This window comes from Amblyomma mixtum, chromosome 6 (genome assembly GCF_055824585.1).
Source record: "Amblyomma mixtum isolate Tamu chromosome 6, ASM5582458v1, whole genome shotgun sequence".
Classification (NCBI taxonomy): Eukaryota; Metazoa; Arthropoda; class Arachnida; order Ixodida; family Ixodidae; genus Amblyomma; species Amblyomma mixtum.
The window spans coordinates 67,056,172-67,079,973 of record NC_143017.1 but is presented as its reverse complement, the minus strand read 5'-3'; the positions used below and the strand labels follow the sequence as shown (position 1 = coordinate 67,079,973).

The 23,802-nt window shown below is 46.5% G+C and overlaps 1 protein-coding gene across 6 annotated transcripts in view; it reads left to right on the top strand.

Annotated features, from left to right (window-relative positions):
- Nucleotides 1-23,802, top strand: part of LOC149339295 (protein turtle homolog B-like) — a 530,441-nt gene that overhangs the window by 251,184 nt on the left and 255,455 nt on the right. For 5 of the 6 annotated variants that reach the window (XM_089548040.1, XM_089548038.1, XM_089548042.1 and 2 more), the window contains exon 1: nucleotides 9,370-10,026. The exons of the other annotated variant lie outside the window; for it this stretch is intronic. In XM_089548040.1, coding sequence (XP_089404166.1) covers nucleotides 9,768-10,026 — 259 coding nt within the window. In that variant the 5' untranslated portion in view covers nucleotides 9,370-9,767. Of the gene's footprint in view, nucleotides 1-9,369; nucleotides 10,027-23,802 lie in introns of those variants that run through there. 6 annotated transcript variants of the gene reach the window in all.

The following is a 23,802-nucleotide window of genomic DNA, read 5'->3' as shown; positions in this document are numbered from 1 at the left end:
ATGCCCTAACTTCATCTGATTTTATTTACTGCAAAGCCAGCAAATATATAGAAAAATTTAAGGCATGCGCAAAAGACACCGGTACAATAGGCATCAACAAAACCGTTCAAGATATGATATCTCAGTCTTGAAAAGGCGGACCGAGGTATGACTCACGCAATCCAATCCCTCTTCCTAATGTGGAATGCTTCCAAAAGCTCCCGCGCCTTCATATCTCCACTCCTGCCCAGAATCTTTATCTCCCGACGCCGTGGCTCACACTTCTTGCACTGCTGGCATCTTTTTCCCCCGGCCCATGTTCTGCCGCACGATTACACACGAAGCATTCAGCGCAGTGCGGCGAAAGATGTGCGCCTCCTAGATTTGTTAGCGATCGTGCGTGCTCAGCCGCGCGGTCATTAACGCACCGGCCCGTTTGGCCCACATAGGCTTTTCCGCAGGTCAGTGGTATTTCATACACCACACCTGTGCAGCACTTCACGTACTGCTTGCCATGATTTTTGTTGCAGGAGCTCTTTTTATCGGTCCCAATGCGCGCGCATAGCTGGCCAAGCTTTCGTGGAGCAGAAAACACGACCGCACGCCATGTCGCTTTGCCACCTTCACATTGTGCGCGACCCTGTGCACATAAGGCGCCACTTCTGGACTCACGGACTGTTTGTTCGGCTCAGTCGACTTGTGAAACATCGCACACTTAATTTTTCTTAGGAGGGCTTCAGCAAGTACTCCTGGGATAACCGTGCATGGGAACCCCGCCGAAACCAACCGATCAACATGCCTATCAAAACTCGCCTGCATAGCATGGTGACACGACTTCACGAGAGCTGACTCAAGGCAGAGGCGAGCAATGGCGCGTTTTACAGTTTTTGAATGTGCTGATGTGTAAGGCAATAGCTCCTTCTGGGCTCGAGGGGAGTAACGCCAACAAACATGATCCTCGCCCAGGGTAATATTAAGATCCAAAAACTGTAAGCACCCACTTTAGGTAGCTCGTGAGTGAACACCAACTCCTTCCCTTCTTTTTGGAAGTTGGCTAAAACTGTGCTTACAGCATCCGTGTAGGTCAAGTCTTTTTGTTTTTTAAAAACAACTAGAAAATTGTCAACATACCTAAATACTTTTAGTACTCCCTTCCCTGTTAAACTTAGTTCTAGAGCCCGGTCAATTTTAATCGCGCAATAGAGCCACGATGTATACCAGCTAGCGCTAACCATCCGTATTACCACTGGTGCATTTCAAGTTTCTTCTTTTGTTTTCGTTCGTTTCCTCGTGTTTTATGGCCCTTTAAATGCTAAGGAGCAGAGGAGAAGATTTCAGCGTAGCAGCAGCTAGCATATTTTAAAGAAAACGCAGCTTCAGGGTATAAAATAGTTCACAGAAGGTCACACACTGCTCTTTTCGTGAGGGGAGCTACTCATGTCCGTCTAGGCCCATTTTCTTTACAGTGTAATCATCATTTTCTCGCTTACAGTGCATTTGTAGAGAAATTAAAGCTTCTTTTACCATTTTCCAAGCACTTCATCACTGGTGCACCTTTCGGTTGTTTCAAAGCTTTGTTCTTGAGGCACATATTGTCGCGTGGCGGGGACAACGCTGTATACAATGGACCAACAGATTGGCTTAGAATGCAAACTCCTTATTGGGTGCACTTACGCCCAAAAAGAAATCAACAGCTCGGCTGTGGTTATAGCAACAAGCCACCTCAGCGGTAGTCTAATGGAAACCCTGGTACTTTCAGCGGCGCTCATTTTAAAGCTGGCAAGGAGCCTTCGAGATAAGGCACAAAAAGTGACTACAGCAAACTAGAACAACGTGCACTTGCACGTGGCTGCAATCATTCGAGATAAATCTGGTCGCATCTGGCGTCAGAAACAAAATGGCAAAACCGAATGCCGCCGGCTTTGAGCGTGAACAAACAGTAGAGAGCTTCGCTCTAGTTCACGCACTTGTTTCGCAATTTAAGCCATGCCGTGAGGTCACGGTGTAATCAGATGAAAACAGCAGTTTGAGCTGTTCTGCTAGATTGCTTAACATCCTTATGGTGTGAGGGCAAACTATAAAATAATATAGGCAAGCGAAACGATGAGAATGCAGCCCCGGAGACGAATGAACATCCAAAGCGCGCACTATTCTCCGCTCTGTACATATCCGCTGGTACTAGGCGCTGACCCTTAATAAGGGTCTGTGGCGCCTGCAATCTGCCGGGCCATGTTTGTGACGGCAGTGATGGATGAGCCATGCGTGAGAACAACGCGGCTGTCTGCGAGAATGCCTCGTCTCCTGAAGGCACCAAGAGGTGGCGTTGCTTCTTCGCCGAGGAGCCGCCGCGCTTCAGCAAAATGACGTAGCCGCCGTGATCGACGTCTTGAACGCATCATGCTCGGCGGCACGTGGCGACAAGAGGCTTAACGGAGGAGAGGCTCGATCCCGCGCCTCCTGCTATTGGGGAGAGAGCGAGAGAGAGGGCGCTGCTGTCGGGGGAGGTGGCTGTGCAGCTCACGCAGGGAGGAGGCATGGATCCGGTTTGTTCTGACTGGATTGACGCCCCACTGGAAGCGCTTCGCTCGAGACACGTAATTCCATGCGCTCATTAACGGCTGTCGGTGTAGAGGGCGCCCTCCAGGATACGAGGATGTGTCGACGTTCTCTCTCGGCTTTTATCTATGTGATGCTGTATACAGGTGCGCCACTGGTGCTTAGCGACGGGTGCTTTTTCATTTAATTTCATTTTATTACCTTAAAGGCCCCTTAAAAGGGGCCCTTTCAGCGTTTAAGAAAGGGTTGTTGTTAAGGTGCTTGAGGGTGCAGTCTTTCATATAAAATGTGGAGCAAGCGCGCTACACCCGATGAATTAAACACAGAAAAGGTGGCAGGTGTTTAACATGTCTCTACGGGAGTGAAATTGTCGGCAGCCGCTTTGAAGCACTTTCTCCTGGTTCTTCCTTCCTGCCACTTTTTAAACTCCAGTCTTCGTCTTTTTGGCTCTGCTTACTTTATAAAACCCATCGCTTCGAAAAAAAAACGTAATAAAATTGACGCTGATTCCATTTCCGTAAAGTTTTGCTAACTCGAGAGGGTGAACTGAAGCTGGCCACTTCCGCCCACGATTCCATCTCTTTGCACCTTGCTGAAATTAACTTTTCCGCGTGTTCTACAGTCCCGGGTCTGCCCCTCTACCATTATGTTTCTCTATCGCTCAGGCCTCTTCTCACTTGTACGTACTATCCTCACTGGTTCCCTTATCGTGCATGGTTCACATTTCATGTATCTTTCAGTAGCAGGGGACAGGTTCCCGAAGTCTGGACTTCATTCCTTGCGTAATATGCAATGTGTAAATATGGCTGTTACTTCTCTACGCACACAAAAAAAGGGGCCGACATCATTCTCTTTCTTTCTCTTCGTTTACAAAGTTGAAAAAAGTGCACTTCGTTATTCATATAATTAAGGTATTGATTAATAGTATTGATTCAGCCTTGACACCTACTACTATTATTATCACTAGTATTATGTGAACAAAGATCGCTTGCCTCACTCATTGATTTATTGCTTTTTCTAATTAGTTATGCCAAGTACAATTTTAGCAGAAGCATTTTTTTAACACCACTGCGATTTTCCAATCCTCTCCCGTTGCTTTTTTGTGGACAAAATGAATAGACATGCATCGACACCATTGATCTCGATATTGCTGTTTGCAGTCTCGATTCACTTCAAAAAATCACGTGATCACACAGAACATAACCCTCCTCGGAAGCGCAGTGAGCTTTCTAAAGGGTCTAAAAGAGTGGGCTTCGGCGAAAAGAGTGACTTACACAACCGAAAGAACCTATGTCTAGCTCGGCATATAAAGATATCTTGATATTTCCTTAGAGGCTGTTCTCCCGACTAATAATATCCTTCACTTGTGATGAAGGCAGTCAGTCTGCCTGTTCTTCCTTTATTTATTTTTTTTTTGCACTGGCTTCAGTTAGTGGGCTCCACGGCCTCTTCAAAGCTCCATTTCCGAGGAGTAGAATTCACTTTTCGCAGTTTAATTGGCGCGCACTCAGCATAATTCCTCCGGGCCCGCATATAACTTAACGAAAGCATGCCAAACACCTTCCCGTTTTTTTTTTCTTTTTTTCACGCGAAAAAACACCTCCACTTTGCTTCTTCGATGACCAGCGAGTACTGTGCGTGTGACTCTTAGAGCCCTTTCCGGTGGCAACGTTGAACTTGCTTTCTTAGTGTCCTTGTCTCTACACATTCTTAACAATTGCGAAAACAAAGAGAACATCCGTTTCAATTCACTTTTCAAATTTGAATACATATTGGCCAGCGTGGCAGATCCTTACAGCCGACGCCTTGTCACATCGGGCTCTCCTCTCCCGTGCCGGCTCGCGAGCTAGCTGGCAAAACGCGCTACGACTTGGTGCCCGGCATCCTAGCGACGGCAGGAGAGAAAGGTGTCGAATCAACGCGAAACCCGCAGAGCTGTTGTCCTAAGACGTCGTCGTCGTGAGGAGATATATATATATATATATATATATATATATATATATATATATATATATATATATATATATATATATATATATATATATATATATATATATATATATATATATATATATATATATTGTATTCAGTAGGGGTTCCAATGGCCCAGTTTACTAGTTTAGGTACAGTATTACGACAAACGTGACTGTTCTTTTAATGTTTATTTAGCCAACAGTTGCGGGAATGGTATTCCCTTCGTCACGACCCTGACGAAGGAAATACCATTCCCGAAACTGTTGGCAAAATAAACGTTAAAAGAACAGTCGCGTTTCTCGTAATACTGTACCTATATATATATATATATATATATATATATATATATATATATATATATATATATGCCCGCCGTGGTGGCACAGTGGTTACGGCGCTCGGCTGCTGACCCGAAAGACGCGGGTTCGATCCCGGCCGCGGCGGCTGGATTTCTTGAAGGCGAAATTCTAGAGGCCCGTGTGCTGTGCGATGTCAGTGCACGTTAAAGAACCCCAGGTGGTCGAAATTTCCGGAGCCCTTCACTACGGCGTCTCTCATAGCCTCAGTCGCTTTGGGACGTTAAACCCCAATAAACCAAACCAACTATATATATATGATGCGAAATTGAGAAACGCTTCGTTTATTGGGAGTCGACGTTTCGGACAGAGCCTGTCCTTTTTCAAGAAAAAGGACAGGCTCTGTCCGAAACGTCGACTCCCAATAAACGAAGCGTTTCTCAATTTCGCATCTTATTTTAAACTAGCAACCAAGTACGTTTACCTTATTGTGCTATATATATATATATATATATATATATATATATGCTAGACAGTGATGCAGTGTTACTCCAGAACGCCTCGTTCGTTGGAGCGTTGATTTCCAGCACACGTGCTCCTTCAAGGGCTGCTGCTGCGTTTGCCTCGCGTAGGAGGAAGGAAAGAGAGGCCCCCGAGGCTGGTTGCTTGGCGTGGTTGTGCGTGCGGGCAGCGGCTGCTCGGTTGATTCTCACGCAAATTCGTCGCCTCTCGGCGACTACAGCCAGTGCCGTGTAAAAGGGGCTGCAGCCAATAAGACTGTCGAGTAGGAGGAAATTCTTCACTGTCAGCGGCAGGTGCAGGAATCGAGGAAAATCTCATTTGCACGTCGCGCTCGCTCGCGCCCGCGCGCGGGAATTTTCAGAAAGCCCGTAAGGCCCTTCCCGCGTCTCTACTGGCGCGTCATTCGTCTTGCAAAATGAGCTGCTCCTGCAGCCGCGCTTAGGGTGATGGTTTGAGCGGGCGACCAACCGTGTGGTTTTCAAAGCGATCTCCTCCGTGTTCTTAACGCGGCCGGAGGTGTGTAGGAAGGGAGAGGGGGAGAGGTGCTCGCGATTTCGCGGAGAGGGCGAAACCGTCTCTGGCCGAATGTAACGCTACGCGTCGGAGAAGTTGCGCGTCTTGGATGTGTGCCGCTCGCTAAAGACTTTCTCCAACTTTTTCTTCTTATTTCTTTTTTCGCTTACCGCGCTCTCACTCTTTCGCTCTCTGCGCTTTCGCTGTTCGGGTATTTGCTTGAGAAGCGTGAAGCACCGATGACATTGCTCGCCCTTAAGCGGCGGCGGCTTCGACGCCTGTTTAACATGTCAAGAGTTTCAAGCTGCTGTCATTTAATAATATTGCCTCGGGGCAGAGAGACGGGTGTGTCGCCTTCGGCGCTTATTAAGGGCGCGTCGCTTATTCTCTACGGGTGACTCGATTGGGTGGGAAAAAAAAAGAAAATGATTAGAACTCCCGTGCCGTAAACTGTCGGCATCGTGTTCCTCCCAGAGGCTACGGAATTCTGCTTATTCAAAACGGGATTTGAAGATAATGCTGAGTTAACGTCCAAATGCAAATTGTCTATGCACGTTGCGTGGTGTAATTATAACGCCGTCGCCGTAGACAGGTTGAGGGTCGAGATTTTTGGCAGCATTTATTTTTAAACAATTCACCCAGAAAATATAATAAAATAACATCATAAAATATGCGAAACGTGCGGAGATAAAAAGAATGAATACCATCGTGCTACAGAGCACGTACAAGAGTATTTTAGAAAGCTGCCGATAGAAGAATACAGTACGACCGACTAGGCAGGCTTGAAACTTCATTTTCTTTTCACTCTAGCACCTGCAGCCGAGATGAGGATGTGATACGGCGATATGTACTATTAGCTTTAATCAGTTTCATATGTTTTTAACTTGAAGGACATATAAACTAGTTTTAGCATTTCATTTACCTTCTTACCTGAGTAGCGAGCTTTGGCATCATGTACTATGGCCTATGTTGGCATTTTTTCCAAACTACAAGGCTTCGTGAATAGTAACGTCTAAAAGTGGCAACCTAAAATACCCCGCACGACACGGTTCCCTAAACTGAGCTTCTAAAGGTGTATGCTGCTACACGTCTCACGGCGTGTTTTATTTCTAACATTTGATTAGAATAGTTACTTTGGTGCCTCTGATTCCGCACATGACACTGCTAACACTGTCACATACAAATGCTTCTTTTGACAGAATCTCTGTTTTTTTTTTTTTTGCACTGAAATCTCACATAAGCTGTTTCAAGCATCCTCTTATTCAGAATAACTCACCAGTTTGCTCCAAATTCGTCCCGAATGAGAGAGAGCCTTCAACAAGACCTAATGAAACAGTATTGGGCTGACGTATAACAGATGGATAAAACCCCCTTTTCCTTAGTTGCTGCCTTACCAGGAAGCATTTTTTCAGGTTTAAAGCGATGGGGTTAAGGAGCTCATGTCATAGAAAAACCGCCGTCTTTAACAATAAGCGAAAAATCTACACAAAATCCCCGCACAAGCAGGCTAGAAGGCAAAGGGTCCACCCAGGTCACGTGACCTTGTGACGTCAATGCAACATGCTCATAGGATTGTGAGCAAACTACCCACCATGGCAGGTAGCAGTTAAATTAATGATTGGTCACGAGAGGTTGCTAGCAACCTGGGTCTCACAAGTCCCACCGAGGGCAGCACCTGCCATCGCAGGGATATGGCGCATCGCTTAACCGCTGGACCACTGCACCAGGAGTGGTGTGAGGTCTCCTTCGGGCCTATGAATGTGAAGTTGAGAATGACCAACTCCGCGTATATGGGCACGCTGTCGCCTCATACCCATAAGGCGAAGTGTGTCGTCAAATTTTTTCCCGTTCAACCCTCGTGGGAATTTCCTTTTGTCACTGTGTGATCTGGGGTGATTCTCAGCCATAACGCTCTCAACTTTCTCCTATCTGTTTTCGCTTGGGGGAGCGTATCTAAACCTTCGCTGTTCTTGAAAACTTCTTTTTGCTCGGCTCATTTATTGAGGCCAGGTGTTCGTTGCACATTTCTGGAAGAGCCTCTCTTATATGCATTTGGTTATGCCCCGTTCTCTCTAGCTGCTATTTTCTGTGACAGGCAGTAACGTCTACATCGTCGGACATTTCCTTGCAATACAAGGCCGTCCAACCCGAGGCCCTAAAGCCTCGAAAACGTTCGAAAATGTTCATAGGACTGCTGATATTTCCAATAAATCGAATGCTTCTTCATGGTGTTTTGTAAATACTATAGATGGAGGCGCATTGTACTCTTTGTAGATCTCTCAAATTATCCTCATGACGTCAGCGTGATCTATCATCAGGTATTCTTTCCGAAAACCTGCCTTCTCTCAAGGTGGATTGGGGTCTAATGTTGTCCTTACTATATTACAAAATACATTGATAAAGTCGCCTATATACATGATGGACAGGCTAATGCACCTTTAGTTTTGCGAGGCTTTGAGCTCTCATTTCTTTCGGGTTAGTACAACGTCACTGTTCCTTAATGAGCTTGCAGTCGTTATTAAACTTTGTTGTTGTTGTTGTAGCCTTTAATAGAATAATAGCAACCACCCGCAAATTTCATTTCATTTCATTTTATTACCTTAAAGACCCACGAGGGGTATTACATAAGCGGTGGGTACATATATTTTGGTGAGCAAGTGTTAACACAAAGAAACATGACTGGTAACATTATTAGCAAATGTCGCTTCTTTTAACAACCTTCTTCCTTTTTCTTTTATTTTTACTCGCAAAACAAACGACGTCGTTTTTTTTCTCCCAAATTTCCGCCTTATCTCGTTTTTGCGTGAAGCCGCGAGCAATGACACCGATTAAGAACGGAGAAAAAGCCGCACACGGGCATCGCCGTCGCATCGTTCGTCCGTAGTAGCCCGCACGGTAATCAGAGGTCGCAATCTGACGGTGTTGGAGGGACGAGCGTTCAAGAGGAAGACGACCTCGAGAAGACATGCCCGGAAGGCTCGGGCATATTGCCAAACAATCGCATCGCGTAAATCCAGAACCACGCGGAGCCAAAGGGTAGCAGGAACAAGAAGGGCAGCTGAAAGGGGAGGTAGGGGGGTCGAAGAAGGGGGCAAGGGGGGGGGGGGGGGTTGTAGCGCGCTCGACGCACGTCCATTAGGCGCTCGCCGAGGTCCCCCCTGTGATCCGACCAGGGATTAGGACACTTAGGGATAACTAATGTGTCTCTGGCCCTGGGGGCAGACCGCGCGGATGGGAGGAAGCTGGCGAAGGGTTTGCAGAGGAGGAAAGGGGGGGGGGGGGGGGTTGCAGCAGCCGTGACGCGCGCAGGCATTAAGACAAACAGGCGTGCTTTTGCCCCTCCGGAGCGGCCAAAGAAAGGTTTTCGGTGGCCGGTGCGGGACGCGGGCACCCGTGGCGCCTCGGAGGCAGTGGCGGCCGCTCGCCGCGTTGCGGCTCGGGCATCGATCGCGCTCGGGAGGGGGAGGCCCGAGCGCCGATGCGCGAGCGCCGTCGGCCGCACAGCAGCAGAGGCAGAAGACAACGCGAAGAGGCACCCGGCGCGCCGGAATATTTCGCCGCCCCGGCCGACGCGGGCAAGTGTCGCGCCGCCGCCGCCGCAGCACAAGCAGCCGCTCGCCGCCGCCGCCGCCGACGTCGCTGTGTTTTGCTCTGTCCGGTGTGCGCGCGCGCCCGCTCTCTCTCAGCCGCCGCGGAACGCTCCGTCACTGCCACCGCCGCCAACTTCCTGGGACCCGGGACGCCGGTGAAAAAAAATAGAAAAAAAAAACAGAAAGAGGAGTCGACACCTTCGTCGCACGACCCTCGCGACGATCGACGCTTCGGTGGGGAAAGTTTGTGTCGAGGACCGGCAAAAGCGCGCGCACTCCAAAGCGCGTCCGCTCACACCGCGCGCACTGCGCGCGATGCTCGAGTGAAGAAGAGTGGATGATGCTCGGCTCTGCTGCGGCGAGTCCGTGTACACCGCTGCTACCTCACTGCGTTCGAGTTCGCGTCCCGGCCCACGGGGCAGCGGTGACGGCGGTTATGGGTGTCGTGGCGCCAGCCGCGCCGCGAGCGCAGTGTCCACTTCTCGGGGTCTTGCTCCTCGCGGCTGCGACACTGTCGGCGGACAACGACGTGCTGGTTACTCACCGCCGCGCCAGAGGTCTCATTCAGGCTCCGGCCACCAAGGAGCAGCCCTTCGGTGAGCCCTACTTTCATTCTTTTTCTTCTCTTAATTTTTTCCCAATGCGTTCTTCTTTCCTGCTGATCCTTTCACGTCGCTCACTTCCGGTGCTCCATCCGGACGCCGACGCGCCGACGATGCTTGACGGCTTGGCGAACCGGCAGCGCGGTTGCCGACGCAAGCGTCGGAACGGAGCGGAGGGGGAGCGCGGAGTTTGCACGTTCAATCAAGGGACCGGGCAGCTGGTTCCCATCTTAGTCCATTAGCTGTCATAGCGAAAGCACATGTTGCTACAGCGATCCCTATCTGCTCATACACCCTACCCTTCTTGACTTGCGATCTATTTGGATAGCAAAGCAGTCTACGTTGCGTCACGATGTCTGCACTTTAGGTAAGGACGCAGGAAATTTATGGTGATGAAGCCTGTTACAGCCTGTTTACAGGGAGACCTCCGTCAGTTTGCTTCTATTGTGACTGTGCAGTGTTTATAAACATGGCTGTGTGTCTTCGCTGCGGTGCAAAGCTGAAGCACCTTCTTAACTTGCCTATGTTTATGCTTGCTTTTCGCGAACCGCTTTAATTTTATTTCTATCAGCCTTCCTATTCGCATATTTTCTTCTACCTTTGTCAGGTTTGCAGATGTACCACTGGAGTCGGCTTTGCTCATTTGCTCTATTTTCTTCTACATGCTGTGAAAGATTCCTGCAGTATTTTTTTTTCTTTTCTGTGCCTCTATAGTAAAACAAAAACGCAGTACTCCACATATATGAAAATTGGTTTTCAGCAAAAGAAAGGCGCACAAACTGTCTCACTTCTCAACGAAATCAAGAGGCAAGGCGTCCAGCTCCCCGCTGAAAGTACTGATGGAGCGTTTCCCCGACGACATATAGAAAAGCTGGCTGGTTTATTTTTATTCCAACTATGTTAGCAAACTTTTGTAAGCGATATTGTCCGCCTACGGGCTCATATTCACCGCAGCGTTTACTTAGAATATATACAAAAAAAATATGGACTTCGTTCTATTTTTATCCAAGGAATGAGCTCTTCCCGTTTTCTTCCAGTTTCTTACCCTCTTTCAGGACGTAGATGATTCCATTACTATATTACAGCGAGATTACTTCCAACCGACGTCATACTCATTTACAGTGGGGAGGGCAAGTGCAAGTGCTTATTTCATTAACCTCAATGTAGCGGGCAAACGAAATCTGTCGCCTTTGAAACCTCAGCTAGGGAAAGTTCTTTCGTTGGTAGTGAATATAAATGCTGAGCACAGATGGGCGCCTGCTCTAGAAGCGCCTGTCTCGTGTTATTCTTTGTCTGTGTGCCATATTCTGTGCGCTTCATCTACGCAGGCTATGCACCAACTTGCCTCAAAACGTGTTTTACTGATCGATTTTGTCTGAGAATTACGAAATAATGATTAGTCTTTTAAATACAGAAGGTATTATGTGCTGCATCCGCTGTTATTGCTTCAAGATTTAAGAATATAAATTCTTCATTGTTACTTTTGATTGTGTTCTACACCGTGCGTAAGCTGAATTTTTTAATAAGTTGTACTAACGGTCTCTGGCAGGGCTGTTTTAAAATGAAATTATAACCCCCCTTGTATCCACAATTTTTGTTTCATAAGCGCATCCTGTATAATTGTGCATCTACAAAAATGAATACAGTCTGTAGAATATAGGTACTCGTGTCATTCGTCTAAGGCTAACAGATGGTTTTATTAAATGCTTTAAAAATGCAAATCAAAGGAGGAACACCGCCCTTGTACTTGTTTTTTTTTTCTTTTTTTTGACGAAGTGCTAACAAATTTTGTTAAAGTTTGGTGTTAAAATGAGAAAAAAATTAATGCAGTGTCGGTTTTCTCGCGAAAATTTTGAACAAAAAAAGTATTTAGCCGCCGTGGTGGCTCAGTGGTTATGGCGCTCGGCTGCTGACCAGAAAGACACGGGTTCGATCCTTGGCACAATGGTCACATTTTGATGGAGCTGCAATGCTTGAGTCCCGTGTACTGTGCGATGTCAGTGCATGTTAAGATCCTTATAGGGGGTCGAAATTATCCGGAGCTTTCCACTATGGCGTCCCGCAGAGCTTGAGTCGCTTTGGGACGTTAAATGCCGTAAACCATAAACTATAAATTAAGTGTATGTAAATTGGCAAGAAGAAGCATAGCCTACTGGTACTGGCACGGCTCTGCTATTGTAGTTGTCGGCATTCGCTAACCAGCTAACTACGCAAAGTATCCAGTGAAAGCGCTGAATGAATATTTCGTAATGCCAAAGGAGTATGTGTCACATCAATTGTTGATTGCTTGCAAATCTTCACGAAGTTCATTATTATAACTGTGCATAGTAACGTTGTCTAAGCGCTCAAGTGAGCCCTGTGTTCACACGATTTTAAAGGGAAACTGCATAGGTTTTAGAAATCAACGAGCTTAAGAGGGTGGAATGTGTGAAACTTGCAGGTAAAGTACGCGAAGTCTTTTTGGGCTAGCACTTGAAATAGTGAAGTAATCGCCGATTAAATTCCGGACGCCCTTCGAGCTTCTCCGCAGCGCACAACTCCAAGTGGGGGGGGCGCATGATGACGTCATCGAAGGTATCGGTACATTTCCAACGCACAAGCGCCCGCTTTGAAGGAAAAAACCAATGCCACCGACGGTGAACCCTGCCGAGAGTTGTTTGGCAGCGTCTAACGCGTCAGGGCAGGGTGTGGCTAACGACAGCGGTAATTTGAAATCATACCTTCCGTGACGTCACGCTGAGTTTTTCTGCACTCCTTCAGTGCATTGAGGAGAAGCGCAAATTTCAATCGTCGATTACGTCACTGTTTTAAATGCTAGTGCAAAAACACTTCACATGCTTTACCTACAGCCTAGATAGATCTGAACCTTGAATATCGCGAAATTCTCAAAAAAGTGCTTCAGCTGCCCTTTAAAGAAGTACTATTTATTTTCCTGTTTTCTGAGCTGTAATTATTAATTATGCACTTTACTTACTACTTTCCTGTCGTGACTTTCGCTTCCGATGTTTTCAAACTTTAAAAAGTTTCAGACCAGGGGTGTGCACGCGGTATTGTGAGTTTTAATTCTAGTATTTTGAGGTAGCGGTAAACATTTACCTGATTAGCATTAATATGTACGAACTCCTATTCAGTTTAATCCTACCTAACTTCAGTTCTGACGTGAAGCACAATGACTCCAAATTCGCTACCTGCCGACGACGCGGTCCAACTGAGTTAACATTGTTTTGCAAAAAAACAAACAATGGGAAAAAAGCACCCAAGTTTTCACTGAGAGGCATGAATGAAAAAAAAAAAAAGCCGTACCACCAAAACGGGAATTTAACGTTATTACCATCGCTCAAAAGTGCAGCATAAGTTCCCCCTTAATTTCTTGCTATTGAACAGGAACCGTTTTATTTTCTAGCGTACAGTGCATACAGATACGCAAACCTGTTTACACTTGAGACATAACAACAAAATATCCGCTGCCATCCAATGCAGACGTGCAACGCGCTTCTGCACGTCTGGCGTGCAGAATTTTCGCGTGCCAAATGTTGCATTCCGCAATAGAAAGTGCAATTTATTATAAAATTCAAGAGCTCCTTATTTAAAGCAGCGCAAAAAAATATTAAAAAGATGAAAATGACATCTGGGTTTACTTCGTAGCAACCAAGTCACGCAAGACGTACCTTACCGAAGACTTTGCTGATTCCGTGGCTCACTCTAACTTATACCGTACAGTTTCAAAAGGGTTTTTTGCGAAGAAGTCATGGAAAGTATTCAACGCTTTCTTTATTCTGCTGCTTCAGAGCAAGGGCGACTTTATCCATGGTTTGCCTGCGCACAAAGCGCTGAGTATATGCGCGAAGTTGACTTCCTGCGTATTTCTAGCTGACGCTTGCGCAGCGTAGATGTGATAGCTTTTCGAGTGAAAAAGGTAGAACATCAGACTACCAAGTGGGCAGTTCTATTTATTACGGAGATTACAGGCTGCTTTACGAAATCAGCAAGAACTTTGCTTTGGACAGTAGTTTTAATATCCTGAAAATTTCCGGTTTTTCATCATCATGCGAGAGAAACCGTGATGCAACAACGCAGCTCAAGAAAGAACACGATACACGTGCATGTACCGTGTTCTTTATTGTGCTGTGTTAGTTGCGCCGCCATTTTTCTTGCATCATGCACTCATTCGCCCAATAATTCATTATTCATCATCATCATCACACCCCGCCATCATCACCCTGACTGCGCTCCCTGCAGGACAAACGCCATATCTCTCCAATTAACCTTGTCCTATGCCAGCTTCGGCCACCGTATCCCCGTAAACTTTTTTGCCGCATCCGCCAACCTTTCTTCCAGCTCCTGCTGCGCTTCCCTTCTTTTGGAATCCACTCCTTTAGCCTTAACGACAACCGGTCATCTTCGCATTACATGTCCTGCCCAGGCCCATTTCTTCTTGAATTCGACTTGGATGTCATTAACCCGCGTTTGTTCTCTGAGCCACTCTGCACTCATTCTGTGTCTTAATGCTACACCTATCATTTTCCTTCCATAGCTCACCACGTTGTTCTCAGTTTAAAATGAACCCTTTCCGTTAGCCTCCACGTTCCTGCCCCATAGGTGAGTACCGGTTAGGCACAGCTGTTATGCACTTTTCTCTTCAGGAATATTGGTAGCCTGCCATTCATGATCCCAGACTACCTGCCAAATGCCCTCCACTCTTCCTTATTCCTTCAGTTATATCCGTCTCGTGGTCCGTATGTGCGGTCGTGCGGTCATGCGGTCACTGCCTACCAAAAGTATACGTATTCTCTTTGCCATTTCTAGCGTCTCGCTACAGATCACACATTGCTGTTCGCTTCAGAAACTGTTCAGTGTCACTTTACTTTTCTGCGAAGTAGTTTTTCGACCCACTGTTCTGCTTTGCCTGTTTAAGCCAATGGTCATACATTGTCGATCTTCCGGTATGCCGATCTTTGATTGGTTTAGTTTAACGTGTTTTACGTCTCTGAGCGGCTTAGGATATGAGGAACGCCTTAATAGAGGGCTCCGGTTAATTTCGATGACCTGGGTTTCTTTAACGTACACTGCGCACAGTACACGAGCCTTTAAAATCTCGCCTCCATCGAAATATGACCGCCGCGGCCGGAAACTATACTATAACACTATCATGCCTTCTATGGAAACCATGTGCTTTAATACAATCATTTGGTCACAATTCTCTCCTCGCAAATAACTACGACTGTCAGCTGCTCTCAAGATTTATTTTTTTACTACCATTTTTTTTCGTTAACGAGTGCATGCCGTTCAGTTTGCAGAACTTCTTTTATAGTGACGGTGATATCGTTTTCAACTCGGTCCTCATTTACAGTGACTCAGTGGTGTTATAACTGACACTTTCTAGGCTATGAAGAAGTGCATTTTTTGTCGAAATATTTTATCTGTGTGTGTGTGTGTGTGTGTGTGTGTGTGTGTGTGTGTGTGTGTGTGTGTGTGTGTGTGTGTGTGTGTGTGTGTGTGTGTGTGTGTGTGTGTGTGTGTGTGTGTGTGTGTGTGTGTGTGTGTGTGTGTGTGTGTGTGTGTGTGTGTGTGTGTGTGTGTGTGTGTGTGTGTGTGTGTGTGTGTGTGTGTGTGTGTGTGTGTGTGTGTGTGTGTGTGTGTGTGTGTGTGTGTGTGTGTGTGTGTGTGTGTGTGTGTGTGTGTGTGTGTGTGTGTGTGTGTGTGTGTGTGTGTGTGTGTGTGTGTGTGTGTGTGTGTGTGTGTGTGTGTGTGTGTGTGTGTGTGTGTGTGTGTGTGTGTGTGTGTGTGTGTGTGTGTGTGTGTGTGTGTGTGTGTGTGTGTGTGTGTGTGTGTGTGTGTGTGTGTGTGTGTGTGGGAGGCTTGTGGGTGAAGAGGGAAGTATTAGTGATTAAATGAAACGGGCTGGACCACTCTTATTAAGATAGAACGACTCCCCATGATTGTTATTTGTGATCGCCGACATTTTTTGTTCGAGGAATCCAGCGTTCCATGCCTGTGGCGGTGCTCTTCGTAGGAATGTATTTTATTACTGATGCTAGAAAATGAACACAAGTATTGAGCGACTCTTTCAAGCACTGAGTTTTTCTTTATGCTTGGAATTCGGTGCACAATATGTTTTCCGAAGATTCGAGACACCGCACCATAACGCGCGTCGCGATATGACGCACAAAACTCTCCGGGATGCCGGAAGTCGAGAGAAAATCCCACCACTGCATTTCGCTGACCGAAATGATGGAACGGAGAACGCCGTTTTTCTTTTTGTTGTCTCAGCTGACTCGCCAGCGAGGAAACAGGAGACGTCAGAGGTTTAGATGTTTAGCTGAAGGCAAAAAATCGAGGAGCAGAAACAACGTGGACGAGCAGAGAGAACAGCCGAAGGGGGGGAGGGGGGGGGGGTTGAATTAAGAAGAAAGTGCGAGGCAGCACGAAAAATAAAATTCTCGCCACAAACTTTTCCTGTTGCCCCGAGGCTGCTGCTTCTGCAGATCAGTCGCGATCAAATCTATCAAAGTGACGAAGGCCGTGGTGCAGCAAAATGTACGAAAGCGAGACCAACCGCGGCTAGAATCCAAAAGAACTGTCATCGCTGGCAAGTCTTTCGTTTTCTCTTCCATTGATTTTATTTTGAAACATTGCTTTTTCTTTTCCTCCGAGCAATACGTTCTTGTGAAAACGAAAGAAGTGAGGCTGCTGTCGGTGCTAGATGGAGGAGGACAAGGAAAGGGGAGGAGGGTTAACTTTTGACGACACGTGCCGCCTGTGCCCTTTGTCAAAAGATGTTTTCATTTTTCTCTGCCAGTTAATATACGCCAGCGTGATCAATACTATGAGAGTGAGCAGTCGTCTCGAACACAGCGCGATGCTGCCTCGTTCGCAAGATTTCAACTCCTCTTTTGAAGATTCCGCTAGATTATCTTTCTACCTCTTTGCTACTAATTGTAATCAAGTTTTAATCCCCCTAATGCAAAGGCTAAGCTCATTATTGAAGCAAAATAGCGTCCTGTGGTCAACTGCGTTGTGTTTTTTGCATAATATAGACCACTGTGCACAGACGTCCACTTCTGTAATGAAAGATTTTGGTTAGAATTCCTTTCTTTTCGTCATTAAATCTATCACTGAACAACGTGCGGGACAAAGCCGTGGTGTCAGAGATACGATGACTTTGTAAACACTGTGAATTCTGGTGCACAGCTAAAGAACTCAACAGTAAACAATCTCAGACAGTGTTGCTACCAAAAGGGCCAAATTTTGGGGAAAAATTTCATCAAACATTTTAAAGGGGCAGGAGGGTACACACACCATATGCACAATGAATTATTCCACTTTAGTCACGGAAAAAAAAATGAGGCCAGTTTCTAATTTTAATACAAAAATTTAAGCCTGGGGAGGTACAGAAAGCCCACTGTGAATAATTTCGATGCGGCCTAAGCTCTTGCGCTCAAACTAATAAAAGCAGACATCCTCACGATGTTACGCTTGTGTAATTAAAGGCCCGCAGTGCAAATCCATTTATGCGTGACATGTGCAGCTAAGTTGAAGCTTCCCCCTCTACGGCTATACGGCATTTAACAGTTTCTATTGGAAGGAGCGCTGCAAATTAACATGGCTAAGGACAGTGCCTGTCCCCTGTGAGTTTCCCCTGCCGTCAGAGCCGCGCAAAAGAAAAAAAAGTATTTCCTTGTCTTCGTTCTTTTAACCCTGTAATGAACTTAATTCAGTGTTCCACCGGCCCGTTTCTTCTCTCGTCCGTTTTGTTCAGAGGAAGCGGTTCGAAGCAGGCGTTATATTAGTCGAAAGAGAGTCGAAAAAATATTGGTGATTTAATAAGCGGCAAATGCTTTGTACTTTGTGCCTGCGGAACTCGGCGATAAAAAGAGAGAGCCTCTATGCAAAAAGCGCCGCAATACCTGTCAGTTATATGGACCTAAGGAAATTACACGAGTTACTTAATCTTCGGTACATTATTAAAGTTGTTTAGTTAGGCTGTCATTGCTCTTCGTTCAAGCTCAAAGTAACCATTCAATTGCCGTTGCTGCGTTAATGTTCTCACTCCGCGTACTGTGCGATGTCAGTGCACGTTAAAGAACCCCAGGTGGTCGAAGTTTCCGGAGCCCTACACTATGGCGTCCCTCATGGCCTGAATCGCTTTAGGACGTTAAACCCCAATAAATCTATAAATCAAATCAAACGTTCTCACTCCAAATTGGGTGTCATCCTAAAGAAAATGTGTCAGGGTTTCAGCTTGTTTAAACCGATTATAGCGCGAAAGCATGGACAGGATTAGTGGACGAAGAAGACGGTGTGAAACGCACAGCGCACGAGGCGGTTGCAGTTTAGCACGAGGTGTGTTCGGCTGCGACGATAGCTTAGTTCTGTCGCGCAGTGGCCTGCGAAACTGCGTTGTTCGCGCCACTGCGGGTTCGACTCCCATTTGTGGATACTGATTTGATTTCTAACGTGGCGTCGCTGTTGCTAGGCAACGGCACAAGATCCAAAGATGACCTGATTCTTGGTAGGTGTTGGAGGGCGTATGAGTGCTTCCACAGTAATACGTTCCTTGAGTTATAGCTGCATCTACGGGGTGAGGGAGGCTTAGGCGCTAACCTTGTTCGTTTTGCGCTGCCCGTTTTGTACACGCTTCAAAAAAGATCCAAGACCTATGCGCACATTTGAAAGCTGGGCGTAGAAATTAAAAACCCTGTGCCCAGCAGCTTTGTGCTTCGTGCTCACTCACACACGTGTTAGTAGGAAATTCTGACTGGCATGTCGTCATTCGAGCTGACTACAAAGTAACGATCCCGAATGTAGGAAGTTCTCTACTTTAGGCGCAAATAGAGTACGAAAGAAGTGAACCGCTTTGGTCACGAAATGCGTCTTTATTATCAAGCGAATCAAGTTATCTTCCCGTCGGTATGCAACGAGTAAATACTGAACTAACACAAAAGACACTCGGGTTTTATTATATCCCCGCAAGGGAATTTTTTCCGCCGCTCAGGTGATAACGACGGACGCAGGTAAGTCCTAAGCCTGTATTTCGTCGTAATTCAAGGAAAGGAATGACTGCGTGAGAATAGCTAGCCGACATAAGCCGTATCGTGTTCTCACGAGTCTCACATTTTCTATGCATGCGAAAGAACTGACCTCTGACCTTTGACGGCGGCCCTCTTACGGCTCGTTAAATCTGCGTCCTAGTTTTGGAGCTAACATTGTCAACAAGTTAACTTGCTAGCATTACTCTCAAGTTAACCATTACTCTTAACCTTTTGCGAGACGCACGTTTCACCAACTTTATTGTAAGGACGACCATTCCCATACGTTTTTGCGAAGAGGACCTAAGTGCATGGAGCGGAAGTTTGGCTATGTGCTCAAATATCAAGAAATTACACCAGGAAAGCGCCTACATCGATCTTAAGGGCATGCATAACATCTTTCTTTTTTTGAACGGTTGGCATCTGAAATCAACTCGCAAAGCGGTGTGTATGTGCTTGAGTGTTTGTGTATTTATGTGTGAGGGCGCGCGCGCGCGCGCGTGCGTGTGCGTGTGCGTGTGCGTGTGCGTGTGCGTGTGCGTGTGCGTGTGCGTGTGCGTGTGCGTGTGCGTGTGCGTGTGCGTGTGCGTTAGAGATGTAGAGAGAGAGTTCTCAAGTGTTTTCCTCTCCTCATGGGAAGAGGAAACGTCGCCTTCCCTGCGCCTATCAAGACATTGTACAGCGGTTTTGCGCAACCTCACGCGACTAAGGAACATATTAATGATTTTTTTTTTCATGAGAAATACACACCCCGCTAGCTGCCATTGCTTCCGTGTCGACAAGTACAATCATAAAAACTTCGTGCTCCTCAAGCAGGATGTACATGGCAGACAAACATAATAATCGGGTATATAACTGCAGGCATATAATCGTGTCGTAATAGCCAGAGCGGCCGGCATTCTCATGTTACGAAACTGTCGCAGAAAAAAAAAAAAGGGTTCAGCAAAAGTATGCGCAAAGAATATTAAAGCACTTGTTCCAGAGTCTTGTCGAATCTTCAACGGGGACTTGCTCATGTCGGGCTGCATTTTCGAATCACCCTGTCATCTCTCAAATTACAGACCGCAGTAAAAGCAAGGTCAGAAAAGGCGGTCAAGGAGAAAAATAATACTGAGGCACGTTTTGCACTGGCGCTAAACTGCTTGGCCACGTTAAAAGGAAGTTTTCCCTTTCTTTACAGCCATTTTTCATGTTGTGAACTTAACCGAGGTAAGAAGTTCGTTGTACCCCGACTGCTTCGGGTGTCGCAACCTGCACACGTGTCAGAACCATTAACCGTTTGCTTTGTATTTCTTAACGGCAATTTTTTTTCGTTCCTTAGTCTTTCGGGCCTTGCCGCTTTTTTTTTCATTTTTTCTTTTCTCTTTCGAGAAAGCGGCCGCGCATTTTGCGGACATGTGTGTGCGCGCGCACGCGCGTGAAATGGTTCCCTGAAATGGTTCCCTGAAAGCACTGAGGCGGTGAAAGCCCCCGACTGCCCAAGGAAACCGTAATGCAATTTCAATACTCCCAGGTGGCAGTTCACCGCAAATACGCGCGCGTGTGGGTTTTTCGAGATACACCCTGTTTAAAAACTTAATGTGCGGCTGGATGGCACTGGGCTCGTATGAAGGTAAGTCCACGCGTCTCATACAGGTGAGAAAAACTTTGCACTCCCACCATTACTCTCGCAATCTTCGCACCATTCTTTAGTGTCGGCGCTTAAGCAATGCCGAAGCCGCGTCCTGACCGTAAGGGGAAAATAAATCGCAGCAACGGGACAACTGCTCGGCTGTGCGGGTCTCACCTCGAATCCTAAAATGCCTTGGAAAAGATTTCACTCCGTCGCGAAGGCCTCTGGAAATAAAGAAAGAGTTACGTTTTTCAGCAGAAAGGAAGAAAAAGAAAGAAAGAAATCGAAACCAAAAGAATCAAGCGAGAAGAAAAAAAGGGGGAAAACCGCGCATTCTCCGAAGCAAGCGGTGTCCAGAATCACTCCAGTCCTCCTGTGGCGCAAGACGTTCGGTTTTTTTCGACCCGCTAGCTCTCTCCGCCGTCATTGATATATAGTCGCGGCCTCGCTTATAATTTATGCTTCTTTCACTGTCCAGGAAAAAAAAAGGATGTCTATTTTTTCGTACGCGTTGTGTTTTTTGGTAAGCCTTCTTCTTTTTGACTACGCATCTTTTATCCTCACTGTCTGTTACCGCAGGGAGGATGGGGAAAGAAAAAAAGTACGCTGTGCGATCATAGATGGCGCAAGGGTGAGAAAGGGGGGGGGGTGCCTTTGTGTCGCCTCCTCTTGGCTGAAAAATGAAGGCAGCGGGGGTGGACTTCGATATTGAGCTACCGCGTCGCAGTGCAGGGGGAGTAATTGAACTAAGATTTCGAACTGCCCCGTTCCACTTCGGAATTGAAAATCCCGGAACGCTTTCCGCTCTACTGCCACTTGATCCCATGCGTTGGCAGTGCCATTCAGGAGAGGTGCCCTGCGTCCCGGCTTCAGCGCACGCGCGCGAGCAGCGTTCTTGTGCGCTTGGACCACGGGAGAGACGTGGAAATAAAAAAAAAAGAAAAGAAAGAGCAACGAAAAACGCGTTTGGGAGTGGTCGTTTTTTGTGTATTTTTTAAATTTTTGTTGCCTGCTAGGGACTGACCTCCGCAACATTCGGAGCAAACATGCGCGGGGCTAGGCGCGGACAAACACAATTTTTGGCCAGGAAGAAGTTCGGAGATGGGTTTGACTTGCCTCACGCTTCTTGCTGGGTTCGCTTATTTGTGTTGATTATTGGTGCTCAGAATTGTGAGAGCTGGTGTCAGACGGATTTTAAAACGTGTTGTGGGTGTTTGTATTCCTTTTTATTTTTTCTACACTTTTTTTTTTAAAGCATGGGGAGTGACGATGATAACTATTGTGAACTAGCGAGGTAGGAATAATTTAAAAGGCGAACTAACAAAAGGCTTTGACATCAACGAAACCAGAAGAGGTAATAGGAGTATATTTCTTAACACTGCGTGTTGAACAATAAATAGGGCCAAATACCTCACCATTCTGAAAAGAAGGAATCCAGGATAAATCGCAGCGCACAGCAGACTAGAAAAAAAGCGATATATGTGCGCTGAAATTTCACACATGACTGCAGCTCTTTTGTTCGTGATTCCGTCTTATCATCGTCGGCGTTGTCTAGTCTAACATAGTCTAACAAGACTGGTATCACTCTTCATGCTACCAATTTTTTCTCCTCGACAGGCTTTATTCGCAGGGGAGTCTGGTAAAATAAATAACACCGGCGAGAAAGTACTGACAAAGAAACCCATATCGAGGAAACATCAGTGCTTATTACGTGTCCTGTCTCTTAACCACGACTTTATCGAATAACGAGACTCCAGCAAGCCCCCAGCTCTCTCGTCGGCTTGACGTTGACCACTATTGTTCTTCGAGCTAGCAGGTTATGAAGTTATAAATGACGCGGTTATTAATCAGCTGTCTATATCATGCACGCACCGGCTAACACAATGCGTCTTTTAAAAGTGTTCTCTCTGACTTAGCTTGCGCGGCAAGTTACCAGCGGCCTTTCAACCAAAGCGTTTTTTAAGCGGTAAAAACCGCAGTCTTCAAAGCAAGCATGAACATCCGAGCATCTGAATAATAGTTAAAATTACGACAGCTATTTACGGTGTGATGAAAATAACTTCCCTTGCGAACAGAGCTACACGTTAATAATATGAAATCAACTTTGTCACACATATACCTCAGCTTCGTTGGTCCTACTTGTTTTTACCTAACTGCTGCAATTTACCAAGGTGCTTCATCAAATCCTATTTTCCATTTCCTTCATTCACGTGACGGCCCAGTGCAGTTCTAGGTGGGAAGTCACTGCAGACAAGAAGTCTGAGGGACGACGTCTTCTTCACTGGAGACCACGTCCATGCGACGTGCTAAAAGAATAACAGATCAACGCCCAAACCCAAAATGACACGGAATATCAAACGGCGCATATGACCTTTGGACTTACAGAAAAGAAAGGTCATGAAATGAATTAAGATACAAGCAGTGAAACAGAGCGCCTGGAGTACTACCTTCTGGGAAGACGTGGGAAGAAAAATCGTGAGAATAAACAGCCGATGCAAGCATCCTGCGCAAAACAGAAGAAATCAATCGAATCGAATCGGCCGGGAGCGTTTGAAAGGTGCGTCGGATCGAAGCCGGAGGAAAGGGGTGAGAGAGGGGGGTTGGATGGATGAAGAGAGCCCACGGAGAAAAGAGGGCCAAAGCTCCGGCAGGTAAATATGACCTTCTCAAGGCTGCCGAGCTCGGTGTGGTGATTTCTCTTCTGGATTTAAATTTCATTGGAAAGGAACCCCTTTTCAATTTAACCGTTTTCCAAGCATGGCTGCTTCAAAGCGAGATATCGCCGGACGCGCTCAATCACTCCACTCTCTCCCATGCATCACGCTGGAGAGACGTAGTTTAGTCTGGTGTAACGCAACGCAACTCTAAAGATGATTGGACTCCTCGGGGCATCTTGAACGTTTGCGAAGAACTCTGTAGCGAAGCCTATAGCTTGGACATCGAAGTCCACATCAGCGTTTTTCTTCATTTTTTTTTTTCTACAGCGTTCGTATAACCCCCGGAGGCGTCCCAGCTGAGAGCTGTGCTTTCGAAACGTCGCGCAGACTTCAAGGCGGCGCTTCGATCGCAACCTACACGCGACGCATCCCCAGGGCTCTCTCCAGCCATCGTCTAATTAGCTCATTTGTA